Below are 13,103 nucleotides of genomic sequence, written 5' to 3'. Positions count from 1 at the left end.
ACAGATGCACAAAACATTAGTAATATTGGGAGATTAATATCATTAGGCAGCTTTTGTTATTAAAAGGGAGTGAATAATTTAAGGCCATAATTGTAGAGTATTTGTATCTATTTGGGAGCACTGCAGTATAAGTAAGGAGGAATGAGTGTGATGGGGCGGGATGATAACAAGCATGCAGCTCCAGGAACAATCACGGTGAGTAACTTTGGCTTAGACTCTCTGACTCAATAACACCTCTTTCTGTCATGACTCAATCTCTGAACTAACAATCAGCTTTCAATGAGTAAATTCCTGATGCTCACTGATAATATTTAGCAAAAAGAGCCTCAAAGCCTGCCTTGTAAAATCAAGAGACCCTCTTAAAGAAGTTCAGACGTGAAGCACCAAGATGTCAAGTGCGGCGTCTTTCAGTGTGTGGGACTATGGTGTCTTAACCTTAATGCTGGTGATCTCAGCAGGCATTGGGGTTTACTACGCCTTCAACGGACGAGGTCAGAGCAGCTCGGCAGACTTTCTGGTGGGTGGACGGAGTATGACGGCAGTGCCGGTGGCTCTGTCCCTGACAGCCAGCTTCATGTCAGCCATCACCGTTCTGGGGACCCCTGTGGAGGTGTATCAGTACGGAGCCGTCTTCATCCTCATCTGCTTTGCTTATTTTCTGATGGTGGCTGTGAGCTCTGAGATTTTCCTGCCGATCTTCTACAGGCTGGGAATAACCAGCACCTATGAGGTGAGATGACAGGAAAAAATGAAATAATGCATACATTTTTTTTTATTGGTGAGTTTATTGAGGTAGTTAAAATGTTGCAATTATACTTTAATTCTGTAAATTATGCAATTTTTTTTTTTCTTTGTTTGCAGTATCTGGAGATGCGTTACAATAAAGTAATTCGACTATTTGGGACAGTCCTGTTTATCATACAGACAGTGAGTGTTTGCTTGTTATTGTCTCTCTTATTAAATCATATAGTGAATTCAATGTACTATTTTGCATCTCTTCTCAGGTGTTATACACGGGTCTGGTAATTTATGCTCCGGCTTTGGCTTTAAACCAAGGTAGGATTTTTTGCACTTCTGTAATTCTTACTAACAATTATCCGAAATTCTAGATTAATCTTATTCTTGAAGCAATTTCTTCTTCTTTCACTTTTAAAAATAAAGGTTCCAAAAGGAGAATTTCACAGCAATGCCATGTTTCCCCAAAGGACCGTTAGTGAGCAGTTCTTAAAAAGAACCATTTATTCTTAACATTTTAATAATCTAAGGAACCTTTTTTCCACTATAAAGAACTTTTGTGAAATTGGAATGTTCTATGGATATTAAAGGCTCTTTATGGAACCATCAATGCCATTAAAGAAGCTCTATTTTTAAGTCTGTGAGTGAAACGGCTTTATTTGTGAAGTGTGTGGTGTAACAAGTATGCTTGATAGTGCACAGTGCTGTCTGGTCAAGTGAACTCTCTCCCTTCTCTCCTCTTCTCAGTCACAGGTGTAGATCTCTGGGGTGCCGTCGTGTCCACCGGAGTGGTTTGCACTCTCTACTGTACATTAGTAAGTTAGAAGGAGAGTAGTGTTATATTGGTGTCAATGGGATACTAAAATACTAAGTTATTAAACACAAAAGGTTTTATTAATGTTGGATTAGTTTTTATTTTTATATTTTCTATAGTAATTATTTTTATTTCCAATTTTAGGTATTTTAGTGCATCATGTTAAACTACACAATACAAATGTTTCCTTGGCAATATATATATTCTATACATTTTATTTTATTTCAGTTGACATTTTATTTCAGTGACAATGAACAAGATCAAGATATAGACTAAAAAGTTTCAGAATCCCTGCTATATTGAAATTATACAGAACACTCTTAAAAATAAAGGTTCCAAAATGTCGTAGAAGAACTTTTCTGGTTCCCAAAATAACTATTTTGAAGAGCATTTTAAAAAAAGAACCTTTTTTGAATATAAAGAACCTTTTCTGCACTTGAAAGTTTCCATGGATGTTCAAGGTTCTTCATGGAAACACTGATGCCAATAAAGAACCTTAATTTTTAACAGTGTAGCAACACTTGTTAGAATTGGCATTGTATGTATATATATTAAAATGTGCATCATAAAGAACTGTCCCTTTACCCTGGTAGGGCGGTCTAAAGGCAGTGGTGTGGACGGATGTATTCCAGGTGGGCATCATCTTTGCCGGGCTCTTGGCTGTCATCGTCCAATCAGTGCTGCTGCAGGGCGGGATCTCCACTATCATCAGTGACTCCGCCCAGGGTGGGCGGCTCAACATATGGGAGTAAGTTATGACATGACTGACAGATACAGGAATGGATAATTAAAGGGATAGTCCAGAGAAAAATGTAAATTAATACGGTCATCATTTACTCATCCTCATGTCGTTCCAACCCTGTATGAGTTTCTCTCTTCAGTGTAACACAAAGAAGATAATGTTGGAAGAATGTTGGAAACTATACAGTTTCAGCTTCCAATGACTTCCATTTTATGATCAAAATATGTAATGGAAGAAAAAAGGTAACCAAAACTGCTTGGTCACCAGCATAAAAAAATATCTTCCCTTGTGTTCAGCAGAAGAAAGAAACTCATACAAGTTTAGAGCAACATGAGGTTGAGTAAATGACAGAGTTTTTGCCTGGACGATCTCTTTAAACGTTTGTCTTTCTCATGCTGTGTCCGACCCTCTCAGCTTCGATCCAAACCCTCTGAGGAGACACACTTTCTGGAGCATCACAGTGGGAGGGACGTTCCTCTGGACCAGTGTCTATGGTATCAATCAAGCTCAGGTGCAAAGATACATATCATGCAAGTCCATGTTCCATGCCAAAATGTGAGCACTGCACAAATCATAAACCTCTAATTCACATTAAAAGGAATGCAATATCTGAACCACTTTTCTCTGTGTTTTTGTCTCTATCCAGGGCTTTATACATTAACTTGGTATGTCTTTGGGGTATATCGTTATGCTCAGTATTTTGTGGCTTGTGTCTATACTCCTTTTATAAGAACTGTGATCCATGGACAGCAAGAAAGGTGTCTGCTTTGGATCAGGTACCAACCACAACAATGCATCTCAAATGCAATAAAAATAACTGTGCATGTGCGTGTTATTAAAACTTTTATCAATTTGAAATATGGTACATTAATGTTTGTCTATATTATATGCAATAAGCTTATGCCATACCTGGTGTTGGACATCCTGAGTGAATATCCTGGCGTGCCTGGACTGTTTGTGGCAGCAGCATATAGTGGCACATTAAGGTTTGTTCTCTATTAAGACAACCAGTTCACCCAAATTCATCATTTACTTACCCAAAATGTCGTTCTAAACATATATGACATCCTGTGGAAAATAAAAGAAGATATTTAGCAGAATTTCCAATCAGCTCTTTGCCATACAATTAAAGCATGACTCAAAAAAGGACAATAAATTACCATTAAACTAACAAAGTCTATTATAAAGTTCTGAGTGTTGTGAGAGTTAAATGTAAAATCAGGAAACACTTTACATTATCATTTCACTTGTTAACATTAGTTAACGAAATATTTACTCATCTCAAAAGATCTTCACAATAATGGTTATTTCAATATTATTCACACTAAGAAAAAATTTTATTTTAAGAACTTCACTAAAAGGTTCTTTTGAGGAACCTAAAACATGGAGTGATATGTGAGTGAGTTAAAGACAAAATATTAATACCACATTTATCAAATGAACATTTGTGAGCATGTATTATATCATGTTTACTCTCTACAGTACAGTCTCCTCCAGTGTAAATGCTTTGGCTGCAGTAACTATTGCAGATCTGATACGGCCATACCTCAATCTATCAGAAAAGCAGCTGTCCTGGGCTTCAAAGGGCATGAGTGAGTGAATATCTTCACTTAGAGCCCATTAATCCATAATCAATAATTCCACCTACTGAACCAGATGATATTCCCCAATTACAGGTCTGTTTTATGGTGCCGTGTGCATCGGAATGGCTGGTGTTGCATCTTTAATGGGAGGGATGTTACAGGTGGGTTACTGATGAATTATGTGAAATTACAGGGCGAATAATCCTAATAATAATAATCCTAATTTTTCTTTCTGTTTGATCCTCAACAGGCTGCTATTAGTATCGTAGGAGTGGTTGGCGGGCCTCTACTAGGCCTTTTTTCTCTTGGCATCCTGTTTCCTTGCGCTAATGCAAAGGTTTGCATAAATTTAATATGCAATTAAATTTTGCTTACATTTTACTCACCACCAGGCCATCCAAGATGTAGAGGAGTTTGTTTCTTCATCAGAACAGATTTAGAGCAATGTATCATTACATCACTTGCTCACCAATGGATCTTCTGCAGTGAATGGGTGCTGTCAAAATGAGAATCCAAACAGCTGATAAAAACATCCCAATAATCCACATGACTCCAATCCATCAATTAACATCTTGTGAAGTGAAAAGCTGCATGTTTGTAAGAAACAAATCCAGCATTGAGTTTCAAGTTAAACCATTGCTTCTGACCAAAATATGAGTTCATAATCCATAAAAATCCTTCATCCCTCCAGGGAAAAGTGGACAGGAGTGTTGTGGATTATTATGATGTTTTTATCAACTGTTTGGACTCTCATTCTGACGGCACCCATTCACTGCAGAGGATCCATTAGTGAGCAAGTGCATCTTGGATGACCTGAGTCTGAGTAAATTTTCAGCCATTTTTAACTCTTCCTTTAAAAGTGTGGCTGTTTTAGGGAGGTTTAGCAGGGTTGATATCTGGTTTGGCGCTGTCACTGTGGGTGTGCATCGGGGCACAGATTTACCCTCCACTACCAGAGAACAGCAGACCGTTGACTCTGGTGACACACGGCTGTAACTTCTCAGGTAGCACTAATTGGACTGCAAATACAGAGGAAAATCTAGAAAGGTGGGTTTGCAAAAATCAGTTGAATTGAAATCTATTGGCTGGTACATAACAGGATCCATTTCTTCTCAGGCCTTTCCTGGCTGATAATTGGTTCTCGCTCTCATACTTGTATTTTGGCCCACTGGGGACTGTGACGGTCATCACCGTGGGTCTCTTTGTCAGTATACTTTCAGGTATGAGACAATCTGATATGTGAAGCACTCTGCTGTCTTCGTTCAAAGCAACTGACGTTTTCTAAGTTTCTCTCCAAGGCGGCAGACAGATGAAAGTACAGTCTGGGCTTATGATATCAAAAGAAGATCTTACCTTCTACAAAGCCTACAATGTTCTCAAAGCAAAAGTGAGTATATTCTTTAATGCGAGCATATATACAAATGTACATGTACAAATATACTCACACTATTCCCATCACTTTGATAATTTTTGATTATTTGCACTAAAAGGTTTCCGGTAGTGCAGGGACGTTTGAGCTGGAGCAGGAACTGGACAAATCCTTTGGAAAAACCAACTTTGCTTTCTGTGATGTAGAGCTATCTACACAAACACCTGCTTAGGACATCATAAAACGAAATGCCTTTAACTATACATGCATATGTACTTGTCATTACCAATAACTGTATATTGTAAATTTAACAAGGACTTAGAAGTAGTAAAAATAAATGTTTATGTCCAAATATGTTATAGTACACATCAAACACAAACAATCAGAAATGTACAGATAATAATGATTTAACCTTTGACATATACACTGTACAGTCTGGCACGTGTGACAGATACATGGATTAATGCTCTGGTTCATAGTAGCGTTTCTTCATTACTCTGTATTTCCTGAGGAAGTAAAGTGCCTCGAGTTCTTTGATCACAAGGTCTCCACGGTCAACCAGCTTTTTGATTTTCTCGGGATCTGTGATATCTTTGTTCTTCATGAAAGCTGTTTTCAGACGCTCGCTGAAGTATGAAGTGCCTTTTGGATAATCCCGCCCAAGATACAGAAGCTGTATAAAAAGAAATGCATTACCCAAGCAATGGATAGTCATCAGTAGGCATTTCTTCCTTCTGTATTTGCTTCTTTTGTGACTTGGCTGCCATGCAATGTTATGTCCAGTAAACATGAAAAGAACAGATGAAAAAGAAAGCAGAAAAGGCTGCTTACATTTTTGTACAATCTTAAAACTTCACCTCTCAGTGGATTACTCATTTTAATATCTCTCTTTTTATCCTGAGGCAGACAATAAACCTAAAACAAACAGAGAACAAACAATAATACACCACAATGTATTGCCTATTATGTTTAATAGCATGCAACACACAAATAACACAAAAAAATGTGGACTGAAATTCTCCTCAAATATAATTCTCCTCTTATTGTATTGTCATACTTTATAGATTATTAAGGTGAGAAAAGCCGATTTAATGAGTGGATAAAGTAATCTTCAGATCGGTAGTAAATTTTTCTTATAAGAAATATGGTTTATGACAACGTTTGCTCAGCAGAGGCGCTTAGCTTACCAGGACGTGCGGAGGAAATTCCATGGCATGGATGCTTTCCAAAATAAAAGTCATTAAACGCGACGGCATCCCCAAATAAAAGCCAGTTTGCGTCTGTGTATTTTTCAGAATAAAAGTCTCATTGTGGCATTGAACCAGTCAACTACGTGGCCTGTAAACTTCAGACATTTTTTTAACCCGAGAAAAAATTCTATTTTTGTACAGTATTTTACAGTAAGGACTTGAGATAAAAGACAACATTATTTCAAAACATATTTTTATTTAACAATATCCATTCATTTCACAAAACATTCTCTGACAAAATAGCATAATCCTTCCCAAAATACTGTTCTATATAAACCCCAATCAACATGAAAATATATTGATATACATTATTTAACACCTTTCTTCATACTTTCACCCAAAATTTAAATAGACTTTGGTCCTAATCTTGGAATATTCTCTGCATTAATTCATAAATGCTGCAGTGTTCCCAACAGTTATCCAGATGAATTCTGGCTCTTCTTTCTGTACAGAAGCAAGTAGGCTGTATGTCTAAAAACAGCATGCAAAATTATAATTAAAACCTGGAAGATGTCTTTGATGAAACGCAATGAGAATAAAGTAATTATTTTAAACATTTGCATTTTTGTTTTAATTTCCATTAAAGGGCCTAAGTTTAGAATTATTGATGCTTAACATACCCATTCCGATGGGACCCTCCATATGTTTCCCGCACTTCTGCCCATGTGGACTGTGATAAATAAAATAATTACATATCAATATTGGTTAAATTTCAGTCTTAACTATTTAGTTAAAAAAGTCTGTCACTATCTCTTACTTGTTGCACACAGCTGTCATCAGCATAATACCACTTCTGATCTGAGTTGATGAAAGCAGTGTAGTGACCAAACATGGCATTTCCTATGTGCACTACTACTGCATAGAGACTGTAACACTCATCAGCCTTAAGACCATCAGCCTAAAACAAGCATACAACAAATCAAGCATATGACAATATTACTATGACTGCAGAGTTCTTTACTAAATATATGCTAAACGTACATTTTCTGATTGTCCAGCAGCAAAAATTTCAGTGCTGAATGTTTCAGGAAAGGTGACTTCGCTGAAGAGTTTCCTGGTGAAACCATCATTGTTTCTGAATCTTTTCAAGTGGACACACAGAATCGGAGGCAATGAGACAAGCTTCATTTCCTACATGACCAAAAAAATAATAATATTAATTAAAATCAAAACAATTAACTTACAATGCAGTCCACTATGTGCTGAAATCAGGGTAAATCTTTCTTGGATTTGCTGTATTAACAAAATTAAAGCGGACCGTAGAAATTGCTTAAATATTATATTAGATAATAACAAATAAAGCACACACATGAGTGGATGGCTGCTTTTTATCACACCGGTCACAGTAAAACTTCTCGCTGTCTGGCAGCTTTTGTAGCTTGAAAAAAGAGTTGATGCAGCCTTCCTAAAGAACATAAGGAAAAATAATAAAGCATGATTGGTGCAAGATCTTCTACATTACAATGTACATTACTGATGCACAATGACTAAAAATGAATGTAGATTCAAGGATGTTGGTAACCAAACAGTTGCTGGTAGCCATTGACCTCCATGTATTTTTGTCAGTGGCTACCACTGATTAATTACCAACATTCTTCAAAATATCTTCTTTTGTTTTTAACTCACACAGGTTTAGAACAACTTGAGGGTGAGTAAGTGATGATTTAAAATTCACTTTAAATTGTTTACCAGGGTGTTTTCTCTTTCCCAGATTGCCAAAGGAAGACTGAAAAGAGAGCTGGGCGCTCTGTGAATGAATTCACACTTTGAACACACCACCTGGGTCTCTACCTTTATCTCATAGAGACTGCGGATCTCCTGAGCCTGAAAGAGTAAATGGAAAAAGAGTTTAACATAACTGATTATTCTGTTTACACTGACAGTATGCTGAACAAAATCTGTATCTGTATCTATTTTTAATGAGAACCCACCACAGCAGCATCAGGCATCTGCTTCTGACTGAGATTTAGGATGATGTGGAATATTTCATCTGCATCTTGTTGAGTGGATGCTACATCAGAATGACAGAATAACACCACTGAGCCACATTATTTCCATAAGTTTAGGATTTTTAGGGTATTATGACGCATACGTCGGATGGCTTGACGGTAGAGGCAGTTGAGGAAGTCTTTGTGTGGCGCAGAATGTGATTTGTCCCTCATGGCTTCCAGGGCGTTACTCAACTGCAGTGGGACGTTCCTCTCATCAATCCCAACTGATGGATTCCATCTTTGAAGGAAGAGTTCACCCAAAAATGTAAAAAATAGTTGAAAATGTACTCCCACCTTTTAGGCTATCCAAGATGTAGAGGAGTTTGTTTCTTCATTGGAACAGATTTGGAGAAATTCATCATTTGCTCAGTAATGGATCCTCTTCAGTGAAGGGGTGCCGTCAGAATGAGAGTCCAAACAGCAGCTAAAACATCTCAGTAATCCACATGACTTCAGTATATCAATTAATATCTTGTGAAGTGAAAAAACAGTTGAGTCCTCAATCCATAATATTGCTTTCTCAAGTGAAAAAATAAGTTATCTCATCAGAATCAGGCGTTAAAAATATGCACAGATCAAGAAAGAAAAAACAGTACAAAACAGTTCTAAACAAATATGTCAATGGATTTTGATGTTAGAAGACAACAGGAGATGGACTTTTTTTTACTAGAGGAAGCATTGTTATAGATTATAGACTCGTAATGCTTTAATGATAGATTTGTTTCTCACAAGCACAGCATTTCACTTCACAAGACCGAAGTCGTGTGGATAATGGGATGTTTTTATCAGCTGTTTGGTTTCTCATTCTGACAGGACCCATTCACTGCAGAGGATCCATTGATGAGCAAGTGATGTAAAGCTACATTTTTCCAAATCTGTTCTGAGGAAGAAATTTGTTTTTTCTGGATGTCCAAATTAAGCATGGCTAGTTTCAAGTATGCTGTTTATTCAAAAGACAAAAGTGCTTTACTTGTTCAGTATGTCCAGGAGTTCAGTGGTGGCAGAAAAGGACTGAAGCAAAGCATTAACGCAGCAGGACAGACTGTTGTTGAAAAGGCCCCTCACTTCTGAAACATTAGATCATTATTTGTTCCAGCATTTAAAAAATTGTTCAAAAGACTGAAATAACAGTAGTTACATTAAGAGTTTTGTCTCATTAAAAATATGTGATATGATGCAAAGTGCAAGTATCTGATGACCTACCATAATGCAATGATCTTCCATAATTCAATGATGCAGAGCGGTAGAGTGATCGAGGATCCATTTTACTGTAATTCTTCCCCATACACAGACATATACGACTGCAAACGCTTCTCAGTGTTGTATGGAAACCTTTTTTTGTCAGCATTAATCTGCAGATTGGTTATAAAATAAAATAAACAAACTAAGCTGACGAAGTATTAACCCTCTTCAAGACACTCCAGCTCGCGTTACTCGTAGCATAACAATGAGTTTCATTCAGACATAAACAGAGACAGCTGATTTAAGTTTCGCTTTCAGTTCACGCTTCAGTTTCTGTCACAGACACGAAACTAACACCCGGTTCAGAGTAAACGACAATGTTTTTTAACATTTTTTAAATAACTTTCAATAATATTGTTATTATTTTAAAAAACAAGATGAAATCATTATTTTTAAATCGATAGAAATATCAGGACCCATAACACATAGGTTATACAAATATTTATATTTACTCTACAGGCCTATGTATATATATATATATATATATATATATATATATATATATACATACATATAGTTTTTTTTACTATGATGCATATACGACCATGGTTTATGTTAATATTTTTTATAATATATTTGTATATTTTTAGTAAAAAAAAAATATTAATGTTTGTTTTTATAGTTGTGTATGTATTCATTTTTTTTGTTTTGTTTTGGTTTTAGTTATTTTAGTTCTTCACCTTAAAATAAAAATGAGAAATGTTGCCTTGGAAACTAGCAGAAATAAAACCATTTTAAATGGTTTTAATTTTAGTCAATAATATCCCAGATAAAAACCTCTGCCTGTAAATTCTTAATAAAAGTTTTATAGTTTAATATATGTGTATATATATATATATATATATATATATATATATATATATATATAAATAAATTTACATACCGTATCTGGAGCAGATCCACATGAACTCAGATTCAAAAACAAATGTACACATTATATAATAAAATTAAATTTGATCTGCATTAAATACTTATCTCCACAATACCATCCATTTTAAATAGGCTATCAGTAGTTTGATATAATTCAGTGTTTTTTTTTATTTATTTACCTATAATGTAAGTAAATACACCAATAAGAGATGCCCATGACAATCACAGGATGCATTAAGTATTACAAATCAGTGGCAGCAACATTGTTTCACAGTTAGTTCCAGGATAACTCCATTAAAACTCTAAATCCGGCTGTTGGTTCTGTAATAAGGTCCAAACATGGTGTTCCACATCTGCTGAAGGAGTCCATGCAGGCGGAGCAACCATGGGAAAGCTGAGGGAAGAGCTGGAGGTGGAGAAATTGCAGAAAAGAATTATCATTAATTAAAGTAACTGTTGAGGATGCATTGCATAAGAATGGCAAGCAGATCTCTTACCCGGGTCTATACGGATGAGAAGCAAATACAACAACATTAAAGCCAGAAAAACTCTGCGCAGAGAAATGGATCTGATTCTCACACTGCCTACTGAAAGACCTCGGTATAACAACCTCATTATGGAAGTCAGCCGCTGAGTCAGTTTATCTGTAAATCACAAATTGCACCATTGCATCAATTATCAATTCTACAATAGAATGATCTCCAATCAAATGACATTGCAATTTTTGACTTTAAGCACATTAATAAAAGAAAGTCACCTTGTTTTGAAGCACAAGTTGTTGTCGTCAAAGCTACAGATTCAGGATTTGTAGAGGATGATGTTGCATTTTTCTCATTCTGAACGTCTACCAAACTCCGAGCTGCTTGCCTCTGTTCATCAGTGAAGGCCACCCAACCCACATCAGTCTCCAGCATCTCCAGAGCTTCAGCCGTGTGACCCATCGGCACCAGTATGTGGAGGAAATACAGCTCAGCCACAGAGCTGAACCCTGACTGGCTCATGTTACCAGAGCAGTGCAGCCAATCACAGATCGCATCCTTCATCACGGCCCGCTCATCCACTTTCACATAGAGAAGAATGCTGTGAAACAGATAATATAGCATTAGAAGTGATGTAGAGTATTCACCCATATTCAAGCGCTGTTTAACCCTAAAAGGGGCATCATATGCTGGGGGATATATGCTGTAGCTTGTGTTTCAGAAAATTAATGCTTTTTGTAATCTTGACAAAACGCAGATCGTTGGAAAGGTCTGGTAGTCAAGGTTCCATTTTTGGTTACTGTTTTGTAACAGAAGTGATACTGTGATAGAAAACTGCATAAAAAAATCAATTTGGCTGTTTGGGTGTAACACAATGGTTATTTTTAGCACCCAAACAAAAATCACAAGAACCAATATTTGTGTGATATCAACTTTGATCGGCTTTGATTTTATAGCAATTTTAGAGTGCAACATATTTTATAAAATATTTATTTTATATAAAATACAGAAGTAATATACCAGATTATCTTTACTGTAAACTTAAACTTTTATAACTTTTTTTAAATGCTTTCACTTCAGCAATAATCTTAAATTTAAAAAAAAGTTTTTAAAAAGAAACTAACCTAGTTATTCCAAAGCATTTAGGAATTACAACCATGTTGTAAGAAGCATTGATAAACAAGTGTTCTGTTTTCAGTGAATGTATATCCCAAAGGGTGTGACGTATCTTGGGGATACAAACATTATGATCAAATATGAGACTAAAGTTTTGAAGAAAAAATAAAAATCATGATATTGTACCATTGAGTTCCGATAAAATAGCAATAAATTAATTTTCTGATGTCTCTTTACAATTTTGCACTTTTTAGGGTTAATGTAATTTGTGAGATGAATGCCGATTCTTCTGACCACATTTGGATAATCTTGGCAGGAATTTTCTCTGTTTCTCCATACTGCTGCAAAACCCAGTGCAGAACTCCACGCCACTGATTGAGCTCAGCCAACGCCTGAATCCCTACTATAGTCAATGCTGCTTTCAGTTCTACATACTTGAAGCTGGAAGGAAAGATTTAGAATTAGATTTGAAATAACTATAATGCAAAATATAATTTCATTATAACACGTAATATATAAAAACTCACCTGCTGTCCTCCTGCTCTGCAAAAGAGGCCAAACTCTCAAGCCCTTTCTCGCACGTATCCAGAGCAGCCTGAAAGTCTTTCTTTACCATTAAATATTCAAGGGCAGCGTCCACCAGAGCGGTTACGGGTGAGCTGCTGAGCCGAACCGACCCCGAGCCCCGAGCGCCCGCCAGAGACAGCGACGAACTGCTCCTCATACCGGACTGCTACTGACCGTTTAGTGCATTACAGGATTAATAGCGAAATAAGAAATTATTGAGAATAATACAACGTGAATTCTCAATGTCATTAATTAATTTAAGACACTAACATTACACGTGAAACATGTAACCCATTCTGTAAACAAACCCAGCACTTCCACAATGGACGACGAAGAAAATACCCT

At 36.4% G+C, this 13,103-nt stretch overlaps 4 protein-coding genes across 6 annotated transcripts; 1 reads left to right on the top strand and 3 right to left on the bottom strand.

The window, feature by feature from the left end:
* The first annotated feature begins 388 nt into the window (after positions 1 to 388).
* Positions 389 to 5,562, top strand: slc5a8 (solute carrier family 5 member 8). Its single transcript, XM_059510459.1, has 15 exons — positions 389 to 730; positions 862 to 927; positions 1,005 to 1,056; positions 1,483 to 1,550; positions 2,143 to 2,297; positions 2,706 to 2,846; positions 2,938 to 3,067; positions 3,189 to 3,277; positions 3,774 to 3,883; positions 3,968 to 4,035; positions 4,125 to 4,211; positions 4,749 to 4,921; positions 4,991 to 5,094; positions 5,173 to 5,261; positions 5,365 to 5,562. The coding sequence occupies exons 1-15, from the start codon at positions 389 to 391 to the stop codon at positions 5,473 to 5,475; spliced, it is 1,785 nt and encodes a 594-aa protein (XP_059366442.1). The 3' UTR covers positions 5,476 to 5,562.
* On the bottom strand, positions 5,248 to 6,505 carry LOC132105548 (LYR motif-containing protein 5A-like). 2 transcript variants are annotated; one of them, XM_059510736.1, is made up of 3 exons: positions 6,431 to 6,505; positions 6,075 to 6,158; positions 5,248 to 5,916 (listed from the first exon to the last, which is right to left on the bottom strand). In XM_059510736.1, the coding sequence occupies exons 1-3, from the start codon at positions 6,497 to 6,499 to the stop codon at positions 5,704 to 5,706; spliced, it is 366 nt and encodes a 121-aa protein (XP_059366719.1). In that variant the 5' UTR covers positions 6,500 to 6,505; the 3' UTR covers positions 5,248 to 5,703. The 2 variants fall into 2 exon arrangements, with proteins under 2 accessions (XP_059366719.1, XP_059366720.1); XM_059510737.1 differs by lacking the exon at positions 6,431 to 6,505 and adding an exon at positions 6,301 to 6,332.
* Positions 6,506 to 6,669: 164 nt separating this feature from the next.
* Positions 6,670 to 9,817, bottom strand: usp18 (ubiquitin specific peptidase 18). 2 transcript variants are annotated; one of them, XM_059511876.1, is made up of 10 exons: positions 9,688 to 9,817; positions 9,455 to 9,551; positions 8,586 to 8,722; positions 8,425 to 8,504; positions 8,183 to 8,317; positions 7,803 to 7,898; positions 7,475 to 7,624; positions 7,251 to 7,391; positions 7,114 to 7,163; positions 6,670 to 6,964 (listed from the first exon to the last, which is right to left on the bottom strand). In XM_059511876.1, the coding sequence occupies exons 1-10, from the start codon at positions 9,767 to 9,769 to the stop codon at positions 6,910 to 6,912; spliced, it is 1,023 nt and encodes a 340-aa protein (XP_059367859.1). In that variant the 5' UTR covers positions 9,770 to 9,817; the 3' UTR covers positions 6,670 to 6,909. The 2 variants fall into 2 exon arrangements, with proteins under 2 accessions (XP_059367859.1, XP_059367860.1); XM_059511877.1 differs by having other exon boundaries at positions 9,455 to 9,548.
* An 851-nt stretch (positions 9,818 to 10,668) lies between these two features.
* pex26 (peroxisomal biogenesis factor 26) lies at positions 10,669 to 13,073 on the bottom strand. Its single transcript, XM_059511875.1, has 5 exons — positions 12,719 to 13,073; positions 12,486 to 12,632; positions 11,354 to 11,676; positions 11,094 to 11,240; positions 10,669 to 11,002 (listed from the first exon to the last, which is right to left on the bottom strand). The coding sequence occupies exons 1-5, from the start codon at positions 12,913 to 12,915 to the stop codon at positions 10,899 to 10,901; spliced, it is 918 nt and encodes a 305-aa protein (XP_059367858.1). The 5' UTR covers positions 12,916 to 13,073; the 3' UTR covers positions 10,669 to 10,898.
* Between the last annotated feature and the right edge of the window lie 30 nt (positions 13,074 to 13,103).

The sequence above is a fragment of the Carassius carassius genome, chromosome 26, assembly GCF_963082965.1.
Source record: "Carassius carassius chromosome 26, fCarCar2.1, whole genome shotgun sequence".
Classification (NCBI taxonomy): Eukaryota; Metazoa; Chordata; class Actinopteri; order Cypriniformes; family Cyprinidae; genus Carassius; species Carassius carassius.
The sequence above is the reverse complement of the archived record's forward strand: the minus strand, read 5'-3'. Positions and strand labels throughout refer to the sequence as shown.

What these genes read in the sequence shown, in the direction of transcription:
- slc5a8 (XM_059510459.1), top strand. Translation starts at nt 389, where the DNA reads ATGTCAAGTGCGGCGTCTTTCAGTGTGTGGGACTATGGTGTCTTAACC. An exon ending in GCACTCTCTACTGTACATTA is followed by an intron (nt 1,551 to 2,142) that starts GTAAGTTAGAAG and finishes TTACCCTGGTAG; the next exon opens with GGCGGTCTAAAGGCAGTGGT. An exon ending in TCCATGTTCCATGCCAAAAT is followed by an intron (nt 2,847 to 2,937) that starts GTGAGCACTGCA and finishes GTCTCTATCCAG; the next exon opens with GGCTTTATACATTAACTTGG.
- LOC132105548 (XM_059510736.1), bottom strand. Translation starts at nt 6,499, where the DNA reads ATGCCGTCGCGTTTAATGACTTTTATTTTGGAAAGCATCCATGCCATG. An exon ending in AATTTCCTCCGCACGTCCTG is followed by an intron (nt 6,159 to 6,430) that starts GTAAGCTAAGCG and finishes TGTTTGTTTTAG; the next exon opens with GTTTATTGTCTGCCTCAGGA. An exon ending in TTTTAAGATTGTACAAAAAT is followed by an intron (nt 5,917 to 6,074) that starts GTAAGCAGCCTT and finishes CTTTTTATACAG; the next exon opens with CTTCTGTATCTTGGGCGGGA.
- usp18 (XM_059511876.1), bottom strand. Translation starts at nt 9,769, where the DNA reads ATGGGGAAGAATTACAGTAAAATGGATCCTCGATCACTCTACCGCTCT. An exon ending in CTCCTGGACATACTGAACAA is followed by an intron (nt 8,723 to 9,454) that starts GTAAAGCACTTT and finishes CTTCCTTCAAAG; the next exon opens with ATGGAATCCATCAGTTGGGA. An exon ending in GGGAAAGAGAAAACACCCTG is followed by an intron (nt 7,899 to 8,182) that starts GTAAACAATTTA and finishes TATGTTCTTTAG; the next exon opens with GAAGGCTGCATCAACTCTTT.
- pex26 (XM_059511875.1), bottom strand. Translation starts at nt 12,915, where the DNA reads ATGAGGAGCAGTTCGTCGCTGTCTCTGGCGGGCGCTCGGGGCTCGGGG. An exon ending in GCAGAGCAGGAGGACAGCAG is followed by an intron (nt 12,633 to 12,718) that starts GTGAGTTTTTAT and finishes CTTTCCTTCCAG; the next exon opens with CTTCAAGTATGTAGAACTGA. An exon ending in TCTCATCCGTATAGACCCGG is followed by an intron (nt 11,003 to 11,093) that starts GTAAGAGATCTG and finishes CTCCACCTCCAG; the next exon opens with CTCTTCCCTCAGCTTTCCCA.